Consider the following 18,187-nt stretch of genomic DNA (forward strand, 5'->3'; position numbering starts at 1 on the left):
CAAGTCAGTCATTTCAGGAAATATTGGATTGAAAAGGAGCTGAGATCACTCTCTGTGTCCTCCAGGTTGCCTTGAGGATCCGACCCCTCAGCGATGCTGAGCAGGAGGAGGCGGCTACGATTGTGGCCCACAGAGTAGACGACCAGGTGAGATGGCTACTCTGGCTCACTGTGTTGTGTGTATGTGTGTGTGTGGATATGTCACTGTCCTGTTTGCGTCAGTGCACATACAGTATGCATGCATGTGTGTGAGTGATGGGTTAGGGTAGGCTGTTGTCTCTGTTTCAGACGTCTCTTCCGGCCTTCATGGGTAATGTATCTGCAGGGGCCTCAGTATAACTGACAGGTTTTTAAAAAAAGCATCGCAGTGTGTTTGTATTGCTCACATGTCACAAGAAGCAGGTAGGCAGGCAGGCTGATGATTCCATTTCATTTGAAAGTGTGCTCTGATGCCATGTTGTGGATGACTCAGAGTATTGTAGCTCAGAGAGTGACCTTTCTAATAATGACTGATGGGAGGCTTCAGGCTCCTTCATAAGGCAGCAGCTGAAAACGTCTGAGTAGCGAACACAGGGAACGTATGCAAACATAAACTCTACTCATGTTAGACCGTAGAGGCTAGCTCCAGTATCTCAGAGTGGCTATTAGACTTTAATAAGAACAAAGAGTTACAGCCATGTTACATCATGCTGTAGGATTTGTTGGAGTTCATCGGATCTCTGGAGGGGATTTATACTATTTGGTTGTTTCAGCAGTTCAGAGAGCATCTTAGAAGCTACGTTTTGTTGCTTTGAGATGGAAACCTTGTGAAGACAGTGTTTCTGGGCCAACACCTGAAAGTACCCTGCACATAGTGGTGCTACTTCTTTGGATGTAGGAAGAATCAAAGTCAAAAAGTCTGAGTAATTTAGAGTCCACCAGAATTAGAGAATATCTTTTTTATTGATAGACTAAAGAACCATAGTAGTGAGTGATTCCACTATACTGTTGCCGTATCAGGTTTGTTCTAGACACGCCATCTGTCCTTATTGTAGTACACAGATATTATTTAATCTATCAGTTAATGGCACAATCAAATTCCTGCTCTGAATTACTCAATGTCTCAGTCTTAAAAAGCTTTTGAGAATGACGTGGAGGCAGGTTTTAGATCACATCATGGGCTCTCGCATGGGTTATCATGGGCTCTAGTCATGTAAAATACAATACATGGGCAATACATGTCAAAGCTCACACCAGAAACATAGCCTAAATGTTGAGACAGTTTCTCGTCTGCATAGATTAAATCCATCAATGAAACATATCACAACTGGTCTCACACAGTATGTCGTGTTGTTAACATGTGACCTGCTTTAAGAGAGCTATATGTATGTATTTATGAGCCATACATCCGTAGGAGCTCCCCCAGGACTCTATTTACTGGCAGCCAACTATAGGTTTGTATAGCCAATGTGTCCCTCAAGGAGACCACTTAGCAACACCACTGCTGTTGTGTGATGATGATGAAGGTGGTGCAAATGATGATGAGCATTGTAACTGGGAACTTGCTGAGCTGTCTTCCCACTAGGGATAAGCTGATTGAGGCATTAGTGGACATAGTAGTAGAAGTAGTATGGGTGGGCGACTCTTATTAATTAGCTAAGACAAAGTAGCTGATCCGCCATATAGCATACATTGACAAATACTGAAGCTAGGCAAACTATTTGTGTGTGGATTATTCATGCCGGCTGCTCATGCTGGTGAAGGCTTTTCCTCGAGGACACTTCTGGAAAACACAGATAATCCATGGTGCTGAGACCCGACTTGCTGTTTATCTGCCTTCTCAGTAGCAAATCAATTACATTTAAGTACAACAGCAGTGCTTCTGTCTGCCATGACATCATTAAAATAGGCTCAGACCCGGTGGATTAGAGCACACAGAAGGCAAGTAGGGATGCTGCTGACACAGCCACCACAACAAGGCTTCTCTATGGTCTCCGGCTCGAAAATACCTCGGCTTGTTCAGGTTAAATTCTGTTGTTAAGTCTGTTGTGGTAATATTTATGTATGAAGAGATTATTTAATTAGGATACATTTCAAATGATTATTTCTTGTAGTGGGTTATTAAGCCACTGACTTTATTTGAAACAGAAAACATTTAGCACTGTTGATTTCACCATAGTAAATATGTCTAATTCCAAACAAATACCCTGTGCGGTCACTGTGGGGTTATCTCAGGTCTTTTTAGTTGTGCTCACAGCAAAGGATTATAGAGATTACAATACACACCTGTTCTGGAGGTCGTGGGATTGTGACAATCTGGGCCTTGAGGCAGGCTTACCTGCGCTGCCCTGACATGAATGGAGAGGATACAGTGGTAGACCATAACAACATTTGGATACTGAGAGATTACGATGCATGTGAAGGTTAATACACACACCACCGGATCTGCTACCAAACCTGTTTATCTGTATCAGTCACCCTTGCCCCAGACATAAACCACACACAAAACAATGAAGACAGAGATACACACAGATATATAAAATAACACACCTGTTCAGATACACAGGATTGTGTGTGTTGATGTACAAGTGCCCCTCCTGAATTTGTGCAACAGGCAGGCAGTCACCATATGGCAGCACGTTGCTGCAGGTACTGTAGCGCTGAAGCAGATTAGCAGGGTGCTGGTAGCTGACTTGGGCGTCTGAGTGGGGGAGCCCAGGTCCTGGGCTTCCTGGCAGGAAGCAGATGACACAAGGCTGGCTAAGCCTAGGGGGATGAGCTCACTCATGGGGGTTTTAGCTGAGGTTAAGCTTGCTGCCACCTGCTCTCTCTCTCCATCTTTCTCCCTTTTTCTCTGTCTTTCTCCCTATCTCTCTGTCTCTTGTCGTCAGTCACATAGCCTTAGGGCTGGAGCTTTTGCCTGTTATGGACAGCCTGTTGTGCGTTACCCTCAATTGACTTGTCATGTCCTTGAGAGTAGCGAGTAAGTGAGATTGTGGTGAGCTGGTTTTATGAATGAGGTATTAGAAGGGTATGGATCACACTATTTATTTGACCCTAATCATAAAATATTGAATATCACCTACCTGGGGAGGTGTACTTTACTTAAAATTCATACATGATACACATTTCTATTTCCTGCCATGATGAAGGCTGATAGTCAAAATGTACCAGCAAGTGTCGGCTACCACAGTGTTTAAACTTATTATATTAAAGAATGAAGACCTGAGTTATCATTCATTTTTGGAGTGGTGCCTTTCTCTATTGATTTAGAACACTTTTCTATTTAAGTGCTAAGATATGCTTACAAAAGAATTTTAACTCACAGCCTCATTTAGAGTCAAATTCAAAATGAAGCAAATTGCAATCCTTTCTGAACCTCCATCAGGGCAGAAGTGCTCTGACCAGCTTCATGGGCCTGAGTGTGTGTTGTGTGGGCATTAATGATGAGGTAATTAACAGACCAGCCCAACCAGTGCTGCCTGGGACTCTATGGAGCATGAAAACTGCACACCTTACCTTGTTACAGGACAAAGCAACACCCAGGGAGACCAGACATTGTTTGGAAACGGTGTCTTCAGAACTGAATGAGATACAACAGAGCAATACAAGCACAAAGAAAATATAATAAAATAAGAGGAGAATCATCATTCAGTATGCAGAAACAAAACCAGAATCATCAAAATTAAATGATTAATGATGCTATTTCGGTTTATGGCGGCCGGGTAACATGTCCACTTGTTTAGTTTATACACTCTATTTATTGTGCCATTCATTCCCACGCTCTCCATTTCTGGGAGTCATATTCTTCACACCAGGACTGGGCCCAGTTTACCCTTGATACTCCATTTCAGAGATGAATTTTCTCCAATATTCACATTCACAACTTTGAATGAATGCCACATCCACCCTCATATTGGGAATGAATGATCTGTCACAATTTACTGTTTGTATTTATAGTATGAGCTCATTGTGCTTGAGAGCAGATTGACTACAGCCCTGGTCTGTATGTCCAATCCCACCATGGAGTAAAAGGAGTCAGGCAGGTGATGTTGTCCGTCCATAAGTGGATAACAGTTAGGTTATGTTTAGCCCTGGGGGATAAAAATGGTTGCTCGACCCCGCGACCTAGACAGCTGAGACGTTTTGATCTCACTACCGATTTCACTCAACTTACATCAGACTGTTGTGGACTTGTACGCCACATGGTGTGATGTCAGTGGAGTATTTATGAATGGTAATCAAGACTGGGATCCAAAGTAGCTGTGGCTTTTTCTAATCCTCCACTAATATCCAGCAGACTAAAACAACAAGCAAATGTGTCAAGGATTAAACTAGGTATGCCAGTCTGTAGGTGGTATACAGAGCTATCGCAAGCAACTTTTTGGCATAAAAAACAACAGCGTTATATTGTATGTTTTATATATATTGAAGCTATATTATGTGTATATGCCTAAAACCTGTGTGTGCCTGAATTTGGCTTGTAAATTATGAGGTGTTTTGGGGTATATACCATTTGTTTTGGGAGTTGTACTGGTACTGTGAGCCGGGGTGTGGCTGTGAAACACAGGGAAGTCATAGCAGCAACAACAACATCAGAAAGCAGTTTTTTCCCCTTTTTTTAAAATTGGAGATTGCTGACAGTTAAAAAAAAAAAAAAAAAAAAGATGGGTAGATGCAATTTCAGTGTAGCTCATCCAAATGTAGGACGTGTATGGGGGGGTTTAGTCTAACAACACACTTTTGCCTAAAGGCGAAAAGTTGCAGATTGTAGTTAAAACCCTTAGAAAATACTTACTTTACTACATCAGAGCCATACAGCAGCATACAGCACACATACATGTTTGGATAGTCTGTATCAAGGCTTCTTTTTTGACCCACCTTGTGCTGCTTAAAGCCCATCTAAGCAGTGTACAAAATCTATACGATTAGGAAAACTCCACAAATAACCATGCTTTGTCTTTATGTCTTTGCATGAGTCTTTAATATAGTACCTTGCCTGTGACTAAGTGATAAAGCGTAGTTTCTGAGTTTGTGTGACTGGAAGAGTTTACTTTTACATAGGCATGCACTGTATATCTTGCTGTGTGCAAACGCGAATGTGTTTGTGCTGTTCTGGATGCATCTCTCTTGCTTTAGGACTCGTTAAACATCTCGTCGGCAGGGCAGCCCTGTCAGCAGCACACAGTGGGAAATGCTTTATAGTGAGGCCTCGTCTCCATGGAGACACCTAGACAAGGTCAGGGCCATTGTTTGTTTTATTTTTTTCTCTTCCTCAGTAGTATAGTCTTCCGTAGGGGAGTATGAGCCGTGGAAGACAGCAGGGGAAGCAGGTTCAAACAACTATGGGATGTTTTTTTTATGGGTGCAGATCTCCCATTGGCTATAATGAATGCCGTAAAGATGTTCTTTAGTGGGACATTTGTTTGACTTGATTGGTGGCAGGAGGCTTTTCAGTGCAGCCTGGGGTGGATTGTAAGTGTCACAGCAGTATATCACACAAAGTAATGATGGTTTCTTTTCATGGTCAGCTTTTCAGACCGGGAGTTCTGTTTGTCTGCAGATAATGTAGGGCCTTGAAAGTGCTTCACTATACCTATGAGAAGGGAGCAGAGACTTTCCCACCGTGCATTTGTCCATGTGTTTACCTGCAAAATGCTCTTCAGGGACAGGTGGCTCATTCTGATCTCAGAGAGGGAGAGAAAGACAGAGAGAGAGAGACAGAGAGAGAGAGAGAAAGTCAGCCAACAGGCAAACAAAAACATTCCATTTTGCCTCTCGGTTCCTGTGTAAAGATCGAGGCCTCTAAAACAATGAGCTGTATTCATCCTTGTCCAAGCAAGAGTCTACTTGATAACAGTAGCCCATGAATTGGCAAATTTTCTGCCTTTGTGGACCACAAAGCACCTCACCTCCAGTGCTCAGTGTACAGTTTCTGCTGCTCTCCACACAGACATCTCAATGAAAGGAGACTCAATTTGCCTGCACCTTAGAGGTTGTACAATAGCTAGCCTGATTCAGCAAAACAGCTCACCCTGGATAAAATACTCAATTAGAAGGCGAAAACTGAGAGGGAAAGAGGGAGAGAGAGAAAGGGAAGCAGGGTGTGGGTGGTAATTAAATTGAATCAGAGATGTTCATATGCAGGGCAATTTGCATTAGCAGAATAAAATTTACCCCACTTGCCTTTCATCCACTCTCTGCCTGTATACCCACTTTTTGCTGGAGATGTTTTCTTGACAACAGTCCATCCTCATAATAAGGAAGACTTTGTTCAATGCAGAAAGACAGAGTCTTTTTTTATGAGGCAGAGTGTTTGAATAGCTTCAGGGTTGGACAAGAGAGGGCAAAGGAACTACAAACAGCCATGTCCTTTTTAGCAGCTGAAGATTTAACCTCCACACACAGCGACAGAGCCAGGAACGAGACCGGAGCCTACCTGGCAACAGTAGCACACTGGAGAGAGGCACAAATGAGCAACAACTAGTTGAAAGTCGTTTCGGGTCACATGGAGGCATGAGAGAGTCCTATTATTTGCTTAGCCAGGGTAACATGTTGACACTAATAGACTGTCTGACCCCAGAAAGTGTAGGTGGACATGCAGCCAGGCCCACTTTAAGTGGATAAACTCGCACCCAACCTCGCCTTCTCTCTGACCCCACTCCTCCTTCTTGGTCTCCTTCTCGTTATCTCTTTCACCCTGCCCCCACATCTCCACAGACTTAAACAAATACATACACACAGGAAAACACCCTTACTGGTTTAAAGCAAGGGCCCCTGTGCATGTGGACGTGTGTGTGTGTGTCTGTGTTCAGCTCACGCCACCTTGTCTTATCCCTCTCAATCCCCTCCCTGCTCTTCCACTCCTAATCTGATGAGAGGGCAGGGTGTGCCAACAAACCATAAGCGGCTGTTGAAGACAAATAGCCACTGGAGTGGCCCTGCTGCAGGCCCTTCTCAAAACCTTTCAGTACTCCAGTAAACACCTCACTTATTGCCCACTGCTAGCCTCTCAAGGATGGGCGTGGCCAGAAGACAATCGTGCATCTCAATGAGTCAATTGCACAACTCAGGGGCATTATACAACCAAGTGTTACGTAATACTCAACACCGTATGTATGACTTGACACCAGTGTTGGTGTCTTACACATCCTCTGAGTCATCCTCCAGTCCTAAGGGGTTGATGGCAAGGAAGGAACTGCCCAGAGGACGTTTAATGTAGCCTCTTCAACTAATTATGTCCCACTGCAACATTTCATGAATATAGAACTTTATTGATCTTAGAGGAAAGAAAAACTTGTGAAAAAATATACATCAATATGCAGGTTTCGTGGAGGGTCACACCAATTTATTGGTTTATCAACATATTGGACCCTTAATTGAATATTGGATATTGCCTTGTCCATGTCATCCCTCTCTTTTATGACAGAGGCTATTCTCCAGCTGTTTTACTCTAAAGAATTTCTAATATTGTTAAACAGTATCTCCGTTATCTTTTCATTTTGCATTTGCAGTATTCTCTGTATTCAATTTGTTTATTCAAACATTTGATTAAAGTGAGATTTAATCAGGTTTTTCCATGGTAATTTTAAAATTGAAATATCGCATATTGGCATATAATATCAGCTGTTGGCTATCAGTCATTATTCATTGTCACAACCTTAACAAAAAACTCAAATTGAATGAATCCTAGTTTTGTGTATGCATGTTTGGAACTTTACTATTATGAGGTCCAAAGTTGTTAAGCTTATGCGTGTACGTTTGTGTGCATGCTGTGAACATTGAATGTGCACATATATGCACGTGTGTCTACTCTCTCCTGTTCACCTCGCCACCCTGTGTAATAGAATCAGGAGCAGAATGTCCCTGATTCTATGGCTACTTAATACCTCTTACACAAGCAGGGGGAACGGGCCAGCTGCAGGGCCACAGTCGCTCGGCTCTCATTGGACCGCAGGCTCAAAAGACAGCCAGGGATTGGTCCATCAGCACATAGCTACTGGTTAATAGAGGGTCGCAGGTGGGATTTCTCAAATTGGGCTGGGCAATATAGCAATGCTGATATTGTGATATGATGCTAGATAATGAAAAGAAATGGAGGATAGAGAAGACAAGGATAAGGTTAGAGAAAAGAAGAGAAGAGGGGGGCTGGTAAAGACAGAGAGAAGTGATGCAGGGTGGCACAGCTGGCAGTTGCAGGCGAGTTGCAGAATGCAGACGCAGGAGAAAACACCTCCCATATGTCCTGGGAGTCGAGGAACTAGAGGGAGCAAGTCCCTGTAGCTTTCTTACCAGTCACAACATGTTGTTTGCCTGGTAACCTAGCCTATACGAAAATGTTATATTTCAAAAAGCAGCATTGCTAGTTTCAAGTCCAAAATAAGCCCTTTCACACTGAAATAATCAATTTTAAAATTCTTAAATCAAGGAAATGTGAATCACTTGTGTGATTTACCTAAAATCTAACTGAAAACAAAATAAGGAGTTCCACTATTTCATAGCTAGGTGGGAAGTTAACATATTGTGAGCTTGGAATCATAAGGGTTCCACCTTTGTTTTTACCATTTGGGAAATACTCAGCAGAATATGGATAATAAAGATGTAGATTAGAGACAATATAATATTTTATGTTCTTGGCCATATGTGATTAAAGTTCTCTCCCTTGTAAAGGAAGAAAACTTTGTTTGCTTCTACTTACTTTTTTTTTTTTTTTGCTTTTTGCTTTTACGTAAGAGACCTGATTTTTTTTTTTTTTTTTTTTTTTGGCTTTTTGCTTTTTGCTTTTTGCTTTTTACTTTTTGCTTTTACGTAAGAGACCTGATTTTTTGACTCCAACACAGAATACAGTGCATTTTCAAAATCTTATGGAAAGGTCATTCATTGCTGACTCTATACAAGACACCGAAATACTTGGGGAAAAAAACATTAATAGTTGTTTTTTTTGTGTGTGTCCCACTTTTTGTCACCTTTGATGGAAGCAAAGTGGATGATAATGGACATTGCCTGAAAATAGCATGCTGTTGAGCAATATTCTGCCATTACTGTTGTCATTATGTGTGGACATGGATGTGGAGTTGACTTGACACTGCTCTAAATGGATCCCTGCACAGCTGGGGTCCTGCCTCCTTCTCAGCAGCCACTCCAGCGGTCATTACTGAGCATAGGCCACTCTGAATTTTCCAGCCATGTTTTTTGTGCCTCTCATCTGTTAAACCTGACAGATGAAAGCCATGTAATTATGGGTCATCGTGACAATAATGATTACATATCATCATCACAGTGAGTGTTGAGGGCTGTGGCAACTTGGGGAAACAAAGTGGGACAAAATGAAGACACACAATGCAGGACATACTAGGATAAAACACACAGTTTTAAAGGTCCTTGTGCTGGGAAAGGTATTTGTCCATTTTCAGTTATTGTTAAATGAACAGTGTCTGTCCCTTGGGCATGGGTGATAAAAGTCTGCATCTAAAAGATTTGTACTTTTTATGATGGACAGAACAGTTGAAAATATTGGAACAGAAGATGACATATATTAGTTAGAATTTAGAAAAGATCACCATAGTGGGTGCAGTTTCTTTATTGTATGAGTTAAAGGACAATGCCAGGATTGTTTTAGGTTTTTGCTCATCTTTTCACTTAACACTTTAATTTCTGTAGTCTCCATTATGTCTTCTGTAGTTCTAGATGCCAGACATCCATCTTCTCCTATGGAAGCCATCCACTGCCTTTCATGTTCATTTAATGTAACACACCATACTAAAAACATTAACATACTGCCTAAATTATTTGTCAAAAAATGTATATATTTTTTGTGTAGCATTCTTGTACTCAAGTGTGACCGCAGCATAGGAGTCTGCCAGAAAATAGTCCCTCTCTGCTACGTTGCCTTAGATATTATTGTCACAACTATGATATTTTTTATTTATTTATTTATTTTTGTCATTGTTGTTAGTGGAGACAGCACTTAAATTCAACCTAGTTTAATCAATGGTATATTTATACAACCATTTTAGTACCATTATACTACTTTATACTATTAGCAGTATTGTAAACTACTTTTGGACAACGGTCAACAGGCTGTTAATCAAAATCAGGTTGAAATTTTCCTTTAAATTTGTATTACAACTAAAACAAAACAGAGAGCATTTCACATATCACCATTGCTGATATGTTACATGTTCCAAAATAACCCAAAAGGCACTCATTGTCCCTTTTCTGCCAGTATTTGAATTTGCATGCCCCCTTATTCTTGAGCACTCTGAGCATTTTCATCATCGGTCCTATCACTTCTGCAGGATAAAAAATGATTGGCATGATATTTACCCTGATTTACCTTTTTTTTTCTTTTCCGTGTTATTTTGCCATATTTTGAAAAAGTGGGCAAATGTGGGGAATTGGCAGGCCTCTCTCACCAGTTTGCTCACTTGATTTGATTGTAATCCATAGGTTTCTTGCTTTGACACTTTGACCTCCTTCCATTATGCCAAAGGAGCAGCTGTGTTCCTCTCTACTTTTAAGTTGTCCCCCTGGCATTCAAATGGACAGCCTGTGGCAAGTCTTTGACCCACAAAGACTACAGAGCCGTACTTTGATTTTGTGTGTAGTCTGTGTGTCCATCTGTGTGTGTCTGTGTGTGTGTGTGTGTGTGTGTGTGTGTGTGTGTGTGCGCGTGCGTGTATTTGTTTTGGCTCTTTCCCTGGTCCACTCTAATGTGTGTTGTTGTCTGGGTAATTGGTGATTGTCCCAGTTTGTGTTTCATGGCTGACCTCCAGCCACTGACCTCAAGGCTACCTCTGACCTTTAGTAGCCAGCAGCCATCTGCCTTAAGCAGTCCGCTGCCCCAGTTTCTAATACGCAGCTACTTAACTTCCCCGAGATTCAGCGTAATCGAGGATGTTTGTTGTTTTTGAAGGCACCACGGGGACAGGCCATGGATAATGCAGTCTTCCTTCTAATTATCTGTGTCAGCAGCTGTCATGATCTAAGATGTCTTTTATGTTAATGGCGACATTGTAGGCAACCTTTGAATCACTTAATTGTGATTCAGTTGTTTAACAAATTGCTCTCATGGATGACAAATTGCTGTATTGTTCCTCTTGTCCATTATAACCATCTGTGCTTGTGCTTCCCAATAATACATCTGTGCACCATCTATGCCCTCGAAATGAGCATGGCCACAGAAGGATTGGTAATGAGGAGCAAGGAAAGCAAGAAATAAAGAAGCTGCTTTCCAGAATTTTCTTTAATCAACTGTAATTTTCTTCATCATAATGAGCTGATCTGCCTTATTTCAATTCATTTATTCTGGTTCACAGAAAAAAAAAAAATCCTTAAACACTTGAAACTGCATTGGAAACAAGTGGAAACATATCATGTCACTGGCATATTTGTTCACTTGTTTTAAGAAAAGCAAGTTTTTAAGACTGAATATGGGACTAAACGACTTGTGAGGATAAACATGTTTTGTAGTGAAGGAAGAAACAAACAGACACGGCACTGAGCTCCTGGGCTCAGCCACCTCTTGATCTCTCAAGACCTCTCGTTACGTAAGTGGCCAGGAATCCTGTTGCAGGTGTGTGTGTGTGCGTCTCTGTATGTATGTGTGTCTGAGTCTGAACTACAACGGCCCTCGTCAGGCTTCATTGACCTTACAGCCGTTTGCCACAGACAGAGACTGAGACCAGCCACCACAGCCAGACATCTTATGTAAACTCAGAGGATGAACAGACCTTGAGCTTCAGCATGCAACTAAGCACCCTGTATCAGGTACACTTTGATCCGCCACGCTCCTCCGATCATGGAGAGCCCCTGAAATGGGATACAGTATTGTTGGGGTGCAGGGAGAACGGCTCTGAGGCTCTCTATCAGATAACTAGCTACTTTGTACCGATTGGATTTTCCAAAGCTTTGATTGCCTTTCTGAAAGAGCAACTTGAAAGGTGGCCTGCTAAAGGTCATAGCCGAGACCTGATTGCGTCTTTTTTTCCCCCCTGCTTGATCCTTTGTTCTTTGCCTCATTGTTAACATGGCGCACAGACGCCGTCGTGCAGTGACTCTGTTGCTGTTATGTCATAGTGTAATTGGCAGAGAAGGAAAGTGGATATGGTGACATGCATGCAGAGAGAGCCACAGTCCTCCACAAACACACACACACACACGCACGCACATACACATCTTTGATTTCATGATGGATGCTGTGAGGCAAGTCATTACACCAGAGAGGAACATCCTCATCAACATGAGAGCATCCCGATCAAAGTGAGAGTGCTACTCAGCTTCCTCCGTGTGCTGTGCAGATATTGATAGCTCATATCAAGTGCTTTACCAGCTGCAAAAAATGTCCGCCTTCACAAGTCATTCCGTCTAGGACTGACTTTTAAATATCTACCTTTTGAAATAGTAGTGAAAAAAATCTGCCATCTGGTTTACATAATTAAATTCATTTCAGATTAATTTTCTTGCCTTGTTTTGTTGATACGAGGTGGGTGAGCCACATTATTTCCGGATAGTCATTTGTTTCAGAAAAATTCACAGTTAATGTGTTAATGTTAATGTGGACTGTTTTGATGCTGTATGTTTCTTTGTGTGTGTGGTTGTGTGTGTGTGTGTGCTTCCACGTAGGCAAATGTTAAGCTATAAGGTTGGCACATCCATGTGTATGTATACATAGGTGGCAGGCTTATACAGCTATGCCAGCTTGTGTATGTCTTTGTCCATGGACCCCTGTGTGGGCGTGTGTGTGTGTGTGTGTGTGTGTGTGATCAGCCCATCTTGTAGCCAAATACATGGCAGGACAGCTGCTTGGCGGCCCTCCCTGGTGTGAGTTACTGCCTCTGTCCCCTTTCTTTTGAAGGGACCCCAGCCAGGGACCCAGATGGCCCCCCCAGGCAGTTGAAAACCTATCTCCAAAAAAAAAAAAAGAAACATTTCCAAGCAACTTGTTTTACAGACTGAGGAGCACATTTATACACTTGGTTGTGAACACGTTCCACAGTAGAATATATCTTTATTACAGAGGAGATGAATGGGAAACTTTCCGATGACATGCATAAGAGATGAAAATGGAAAAGCACCAAAGCAGCAGGTAGTAAATGTTCACAACAGCAGCGTTAGCACACACCCTGCAAAACGTTCCATCATAATGTGTGATTTAGCATAATTTTTCAACAAAATTCAACTTTAGAGAATTTTTTTAAACAAATGGCATTGTCTTGAAATAAGTCAGATCACTCCTGTACTGTCAAGCTAATGTGTCTTGACTCAAGAAAGCAAGTTGATTTGCATCCAGCATAAACACCATCATCTCACCCCGTTTCTTCAGGTTGACTTGTTTGAAGAACAGTCAGATTTTAATATTGAGTACCAGACACATGACTTGTTAAGATATATTTTATTTTTTGCAGTGCAGCTTCTATTTCCTCCGCTTTAGTATAATGGCAACAGGTGTCTGAGAAACGGGAGGGGTGTGCCCACATCCCTGCTTCCGTGGTAACCACAGTGTTGCTGGGGGATGAGGATTAGAAGAGGAAGGGATCTCTGGGGAAAAACAAGATGCATAGATGGACAGGCACTCTGGGCATAATTGTGCACACATGTGCACACAAATACGCACACACCAACGCGACTCCCTTTATCTCTCTGATACATGCAAGGTCAGGCCTATAAGCTTGCAAAGACAAGCACTTAACCTTATGACCTTACAAAACTACACAATAAACTCAAGACAAACCTGAGCAATAAAACATGACATTAATGCAAAGAGATAATTTGACGTTTTTTTCCCTATCGCTCTCACTCAGACCCCTCTGTGCCTTTTTTATTAGAAATTTCCCTCTCCATCTCACCAAACCAGAGCAGTCTAGGTAAAAACAAAAACCCAAGCTGTCCTTAACTATCTGTTGTATTGTTCCCCTTTAGATGTCTGATACTTCTGCCCTCCTCCCTCTTTTTATGTCTCAGTCTGTGCATCTCTTTATGGATACTGTAGGCTATCTGTTTATCTTGCCTGTGTGACTATTTTTATCATCCATTTCTCACCCCTCTCTCCTAGTCTCTCTCTAATAAATAAGAGAGGTTGTGCTTTGCTTTTGTGTCTTGGAGGTCCACCAGTAACTATGATCATCTTTCAAGTTCAACTGCCTGTGATCAACTTTAACACCGAGTGTTGGTGACAATTTAAATTGCCATGGGGTGTGGAGAAGGGTGTAGAGCTTCCAAAATGGCCAAAAAAAAAAAAAAAAACATTTAAGAAGACAAAGGAATTGAAACCTAGTGAGGCCAGAGAGAGAGGCAGAGAGAGAGAGACAGAGAGAGAAATTTCTTGTTGATGAAACTGCCTGTGATACTCCTGTATCACAGGCAGTTTCTCATGCCCTGTCTTCTTAAGTACATTTCTGCTGTCCATCACATTTCCATTGAAATGTAAAGTTACCCAGGCTTTAACAATTTATATCAAACAATCTCCAATTGAACCCTGCTTAAAATTACAGTCTATCTGGTCAATTCTCTTGAGGCTTTTCATATGATTGAGATTTCCAAGTGCTCTTTTGTCATTCTATCAGTGATCCATCATTGATCCACCCCATCATTTAGGTGTAATGAAACCAGTGCCTATAAAGGGGGTTGATGTTGACATGACTGCTGACTTTTGTTGCCAACGTTGGCTGCATTTGTCTTTTGGCACATGGTAGTGCAGCGAGTCAGGGAGCTGGGATAGCAGCAGCCAAAGCAGGCAGGCAAGTGAAACCACACCACATCCAGGCTTTGAATTATGGATCTATGGTGGGAGCTAGCTGTGCTGTAATCAGCAAGATGGCCAACCAAGTCAAGCCTGCTGCTTTAATGAGTGGAGAAGCAGGTCCTGTTGATTAGAAAACCTATCAGCCAAGACAGGGGCTGGGCAATGGTGCTCCATCGCACCCTGCTGCTTTTTATAGCGTTTAGATAACACCATCCAGCTAATTGGTTTCATGTCGCTGCATAAGCAAGCTGTTGTTTTGACTTTGGCTGATCCTTGTGAGGTTATTAATATTTTAATAGCCTCTTTTTTTCATAGCCACAGTGTGTAAATTCACGCTCTGGCCATTTGTTTTGTCAGCCCTCGGGGTCGAGTTGAATTGAGTTGAGCCTTGCATCCAAATGAGAAGTGGCTCTAGCATATGACATGCATTGTGATGGACGACAGCATGATTAGAACTGCTAAAAATGACACCCTGTTTACCGAGGCTGTCGACCAGGAAATTGTTTTCCATTTCCCCTCATGCAGCGCTTGGATCCATCAGGCCAGTGGCCTGCTTTGTGTCAAAGTTGATGTCTCTTTCATTCGGAGCCATGAATTAGTCAACGAAAGAGAGGTGCTTGGTACCACTAGACAGAGCAGCAGAAGCCAATCTATTCCCCTGTGGAAAATCTGACATCACCCTATAATCTGTTATTGAATTTGACAATGGGTGAGCCACTAGTTTGCCAAATATTCTCTTCTTGCCTGCTCAATGACAAGTCACAGTAAAGGAGCTGGCTCAGTCACTGAGTGTAAGTCAGTCAAGTTATTTGCTCCCTCTTGGAAGGGCTGATAACAGTGTCCACTGGTCAGGCAGCAGGATAGACAAATAGAAATGGTGTTCAGAAGGCCAAAGAGATAGATAATTAAATGGGCAAACTAAATACTAAATAGCACGATAAAATACTTAAAATGCCACACAAACAGGCAGATACAGTGGATGAGAACGAACACACTGACAAATATGGAATTTATGAGGGAACTGTTCTTATGAAGTTGTCAGCGATAGCTCTGATATTCAACTGTCAAGCTATCTTTGATCAAAGTGGAGGTAAAGCCAATTCCCCAAACTGATGCTAAGGAGCTTCGGTTCAGTTCTACAATAGCTTTCCTGCATGATGGCTGTGTTTTCAACATTAGAAGGGAAAATAGGAGGCAGTGGAAGGTTAGAGAGATAAATAAACACAGGCAGGCAAGGAAACAATCACACTCTTATGCCCTCTGAGTCTTTATATTAGAGTCACAGCTTATCTTCCAGTAGTTCATTACCAGTTTCGTAGTTGCAGAGCTTGCCTGTTGCTGTGTCAGCCGTATTCATTAGATGCAACGTTAGAACCAGTCTGACATTTGGATTTATCTTATCAGGTTCCATGTGTTTGCTGTATTGTGCCAGTTGTGTTTGTAGAGTGGTTGCTGTGCAGCTGCTCTCTCCCTCACAAACCAGAGAAATTGTTAAGTTTGATTGATCCTCACTTTTGACGCTGTTGTTGCTGAATTCATTGGAAATGAATATAAGGGATGCATTGATCAGGTTTCCTAGAGCTGATTTCTATTTGGCTGCATGGCAGTAGTTTGTTTATCCATGCATAAGCAAAACAGGTTTTATACAACCATAGCAAGTAAATAGTGGTGTATGTTCTTGATCCCTGTGTCATCTATTGCCTCTGGTAGCAGATGTGTTTAAAAAAAACTCCAGATGGACTTTGAAAAAGTGATCAAATGCTGTTTAGAACATTTGTTATGATTATTGGACAATTGATTAGAGCTTGTAAATACTAAGACATGTTGGTCTGAAAGGCTTTTTGTTATCTTGTACTATCTTTAGTTCGATGGTCAAGAGAATTTCCCATGGATTAATGTTTTTAGTGCAGAAACGGTGGACCACACATGCATAAACACACAACATATACACACACATTCACATAAACGCATAAACGCATAAACACACAAACACAGCGTGGGAGTGCACAGGCCTCTACTCCTGTGGTCAGTCATGCCTCTGCCCACCAGCGTGCCCTGACTTGCTGGTCACAGCTGATAAGTCTTGCTGCTTGTTCAGTTGCTGTGTGTTTATGTGTACATGTTTCAAGAGAGACACTGAGGGAAGAGAGAGAGGCAGAGAGAGAGAATATGTGGGAGTCTGCTATGTTTCCATGTTTCCAAATAGAGCTCCTCCACCTCAAGGCTAACCAGCTGACTGATACTGACCCCGACTTCAACTCAGACTCTCTTGTCTCTCAGAAGCTCCCTAACTGAACTTGGAGGAGAGCCTTCTGCGAAAAACACCTCCGTTGCCAAAACTCTCTAAAACCCAGGGGGGTAGCCTATAGGCCTACTACTGATATTACATTACCGGCATCCATTTACTTTATGTCTGCCCAGGTGTGCACCCAGACGTTCAGTCTTATGTTGCCTCTGAGTGTGCCATCATCTTACTCCACCTCTATACAAAGACTTAAGAAAATTAGTTGCACGGAATCTGCCCAAGCAGCAGCTGTTGTGTGGGTGTTTAGGACCAGGGTGTGGTGGGCGCTGTAACTTAAGGAACACAGGTGACAGATGGTATGAGACGTGTTATCAACACCTCTGGCCTTTAATTGGTTTCCCACGTGTGCACACAGACAAAACCGTGCACACATGTACACATGCATGCACTAAGAGATATCTACTGTACATGCAATCATGTGAGAGCACGCTTGCACGCTTCTCACATTTCCCAAGGAGCACTGGAGTAAGCACACCCACAAACATACACCATGCAGACAAGCACGGTGCCCCTGCCCTCGCCTCCCACAACATGACAGACGTCTTGAGGTACATTAAGGACACGTTTTTGGTACTTGTGTCTGTCTGTCGTTCTGTCCATCTGTTCATCTGTGTCTTTTGCGTTTTCTGACAGACTGAACAGTGACTCAGGACCTCAGATCACTTAGTCACGTTGGTTCTCCTGGGCATCAGTCCAGCTGGGACACTGAATGACTTAAGTTTCTCTGACCTTGGATACCAAGAGAAGTGCTTGCTTGTTCGAGATATCTTTCCTGTGAAATGTGATCAGAACTTGAGCGTCATTGCTGACTGTGTGCAAGGAAAACTTAGAGGTGAGGGAGGAAGTTAAGATGAGGAGGAGGAAGGATGAGAGAGTTGCTTGTGTAGCGTCAACAGTTGTAGTTTTGTCCAGTCTTCTCCTGTTGTGCTCGACTGCTCTTTCAAGCACAATGACGCCTCCTCTTCTCCAAGTGCATCATCTTTGGCATTGAAGAGAATGAAGTGGAGGGAAATCTGCAGCAAAAATGCATCAAAAGCAGGTCATCCGTTACAGACATTGCTATTTAAATACTTCAAGCTTGGCTAGCCTATTGGTGGCTCATCATATTTGACTCAGCAGTGTCCAAGGTACTGAACATGAAGTTCAGGGGTAACAATCAGG

The 18,187-nt window shown here is 42.3% G+C and overlaps 1 protein-coding gene across 1 annotated transcript in view; it reads left to right on the plus strand.

Annotated features, from left to right (window-relative positions):
- kif19 (kinesin family member 19) overlaps nucleotides 1–18,187 on the plus strand; it is a 34,363-nt gene that overhangs the window by 1,216 nt on the left and 14,960 nt on the right. Inside the window, exon 2 of the mRNA XM_030078489.1 lies at nucleotides 66–146. Coding sequence (XP_029934349.1) covers nucleotides 66–146 — 81 coding nt within the window. The remainder of the gene's footprint in view (nucleotides 1–65; nucleotides 147–18,187) is intronic.

Source organism: Myripristis murdjan, chromosome 19, assembly GCF_902150065.1.
Source record: "Myripristis murdjan chromosome 19, fMyrMur1.1, whole genome shotgun sequence".
Classification (NCBI taxonomy): Eukaryota; Metazoa; Chordata; class Actinopteri; order Holocentriformes; family Holocentridae; genus Myripristis; species Myripristis murdjan.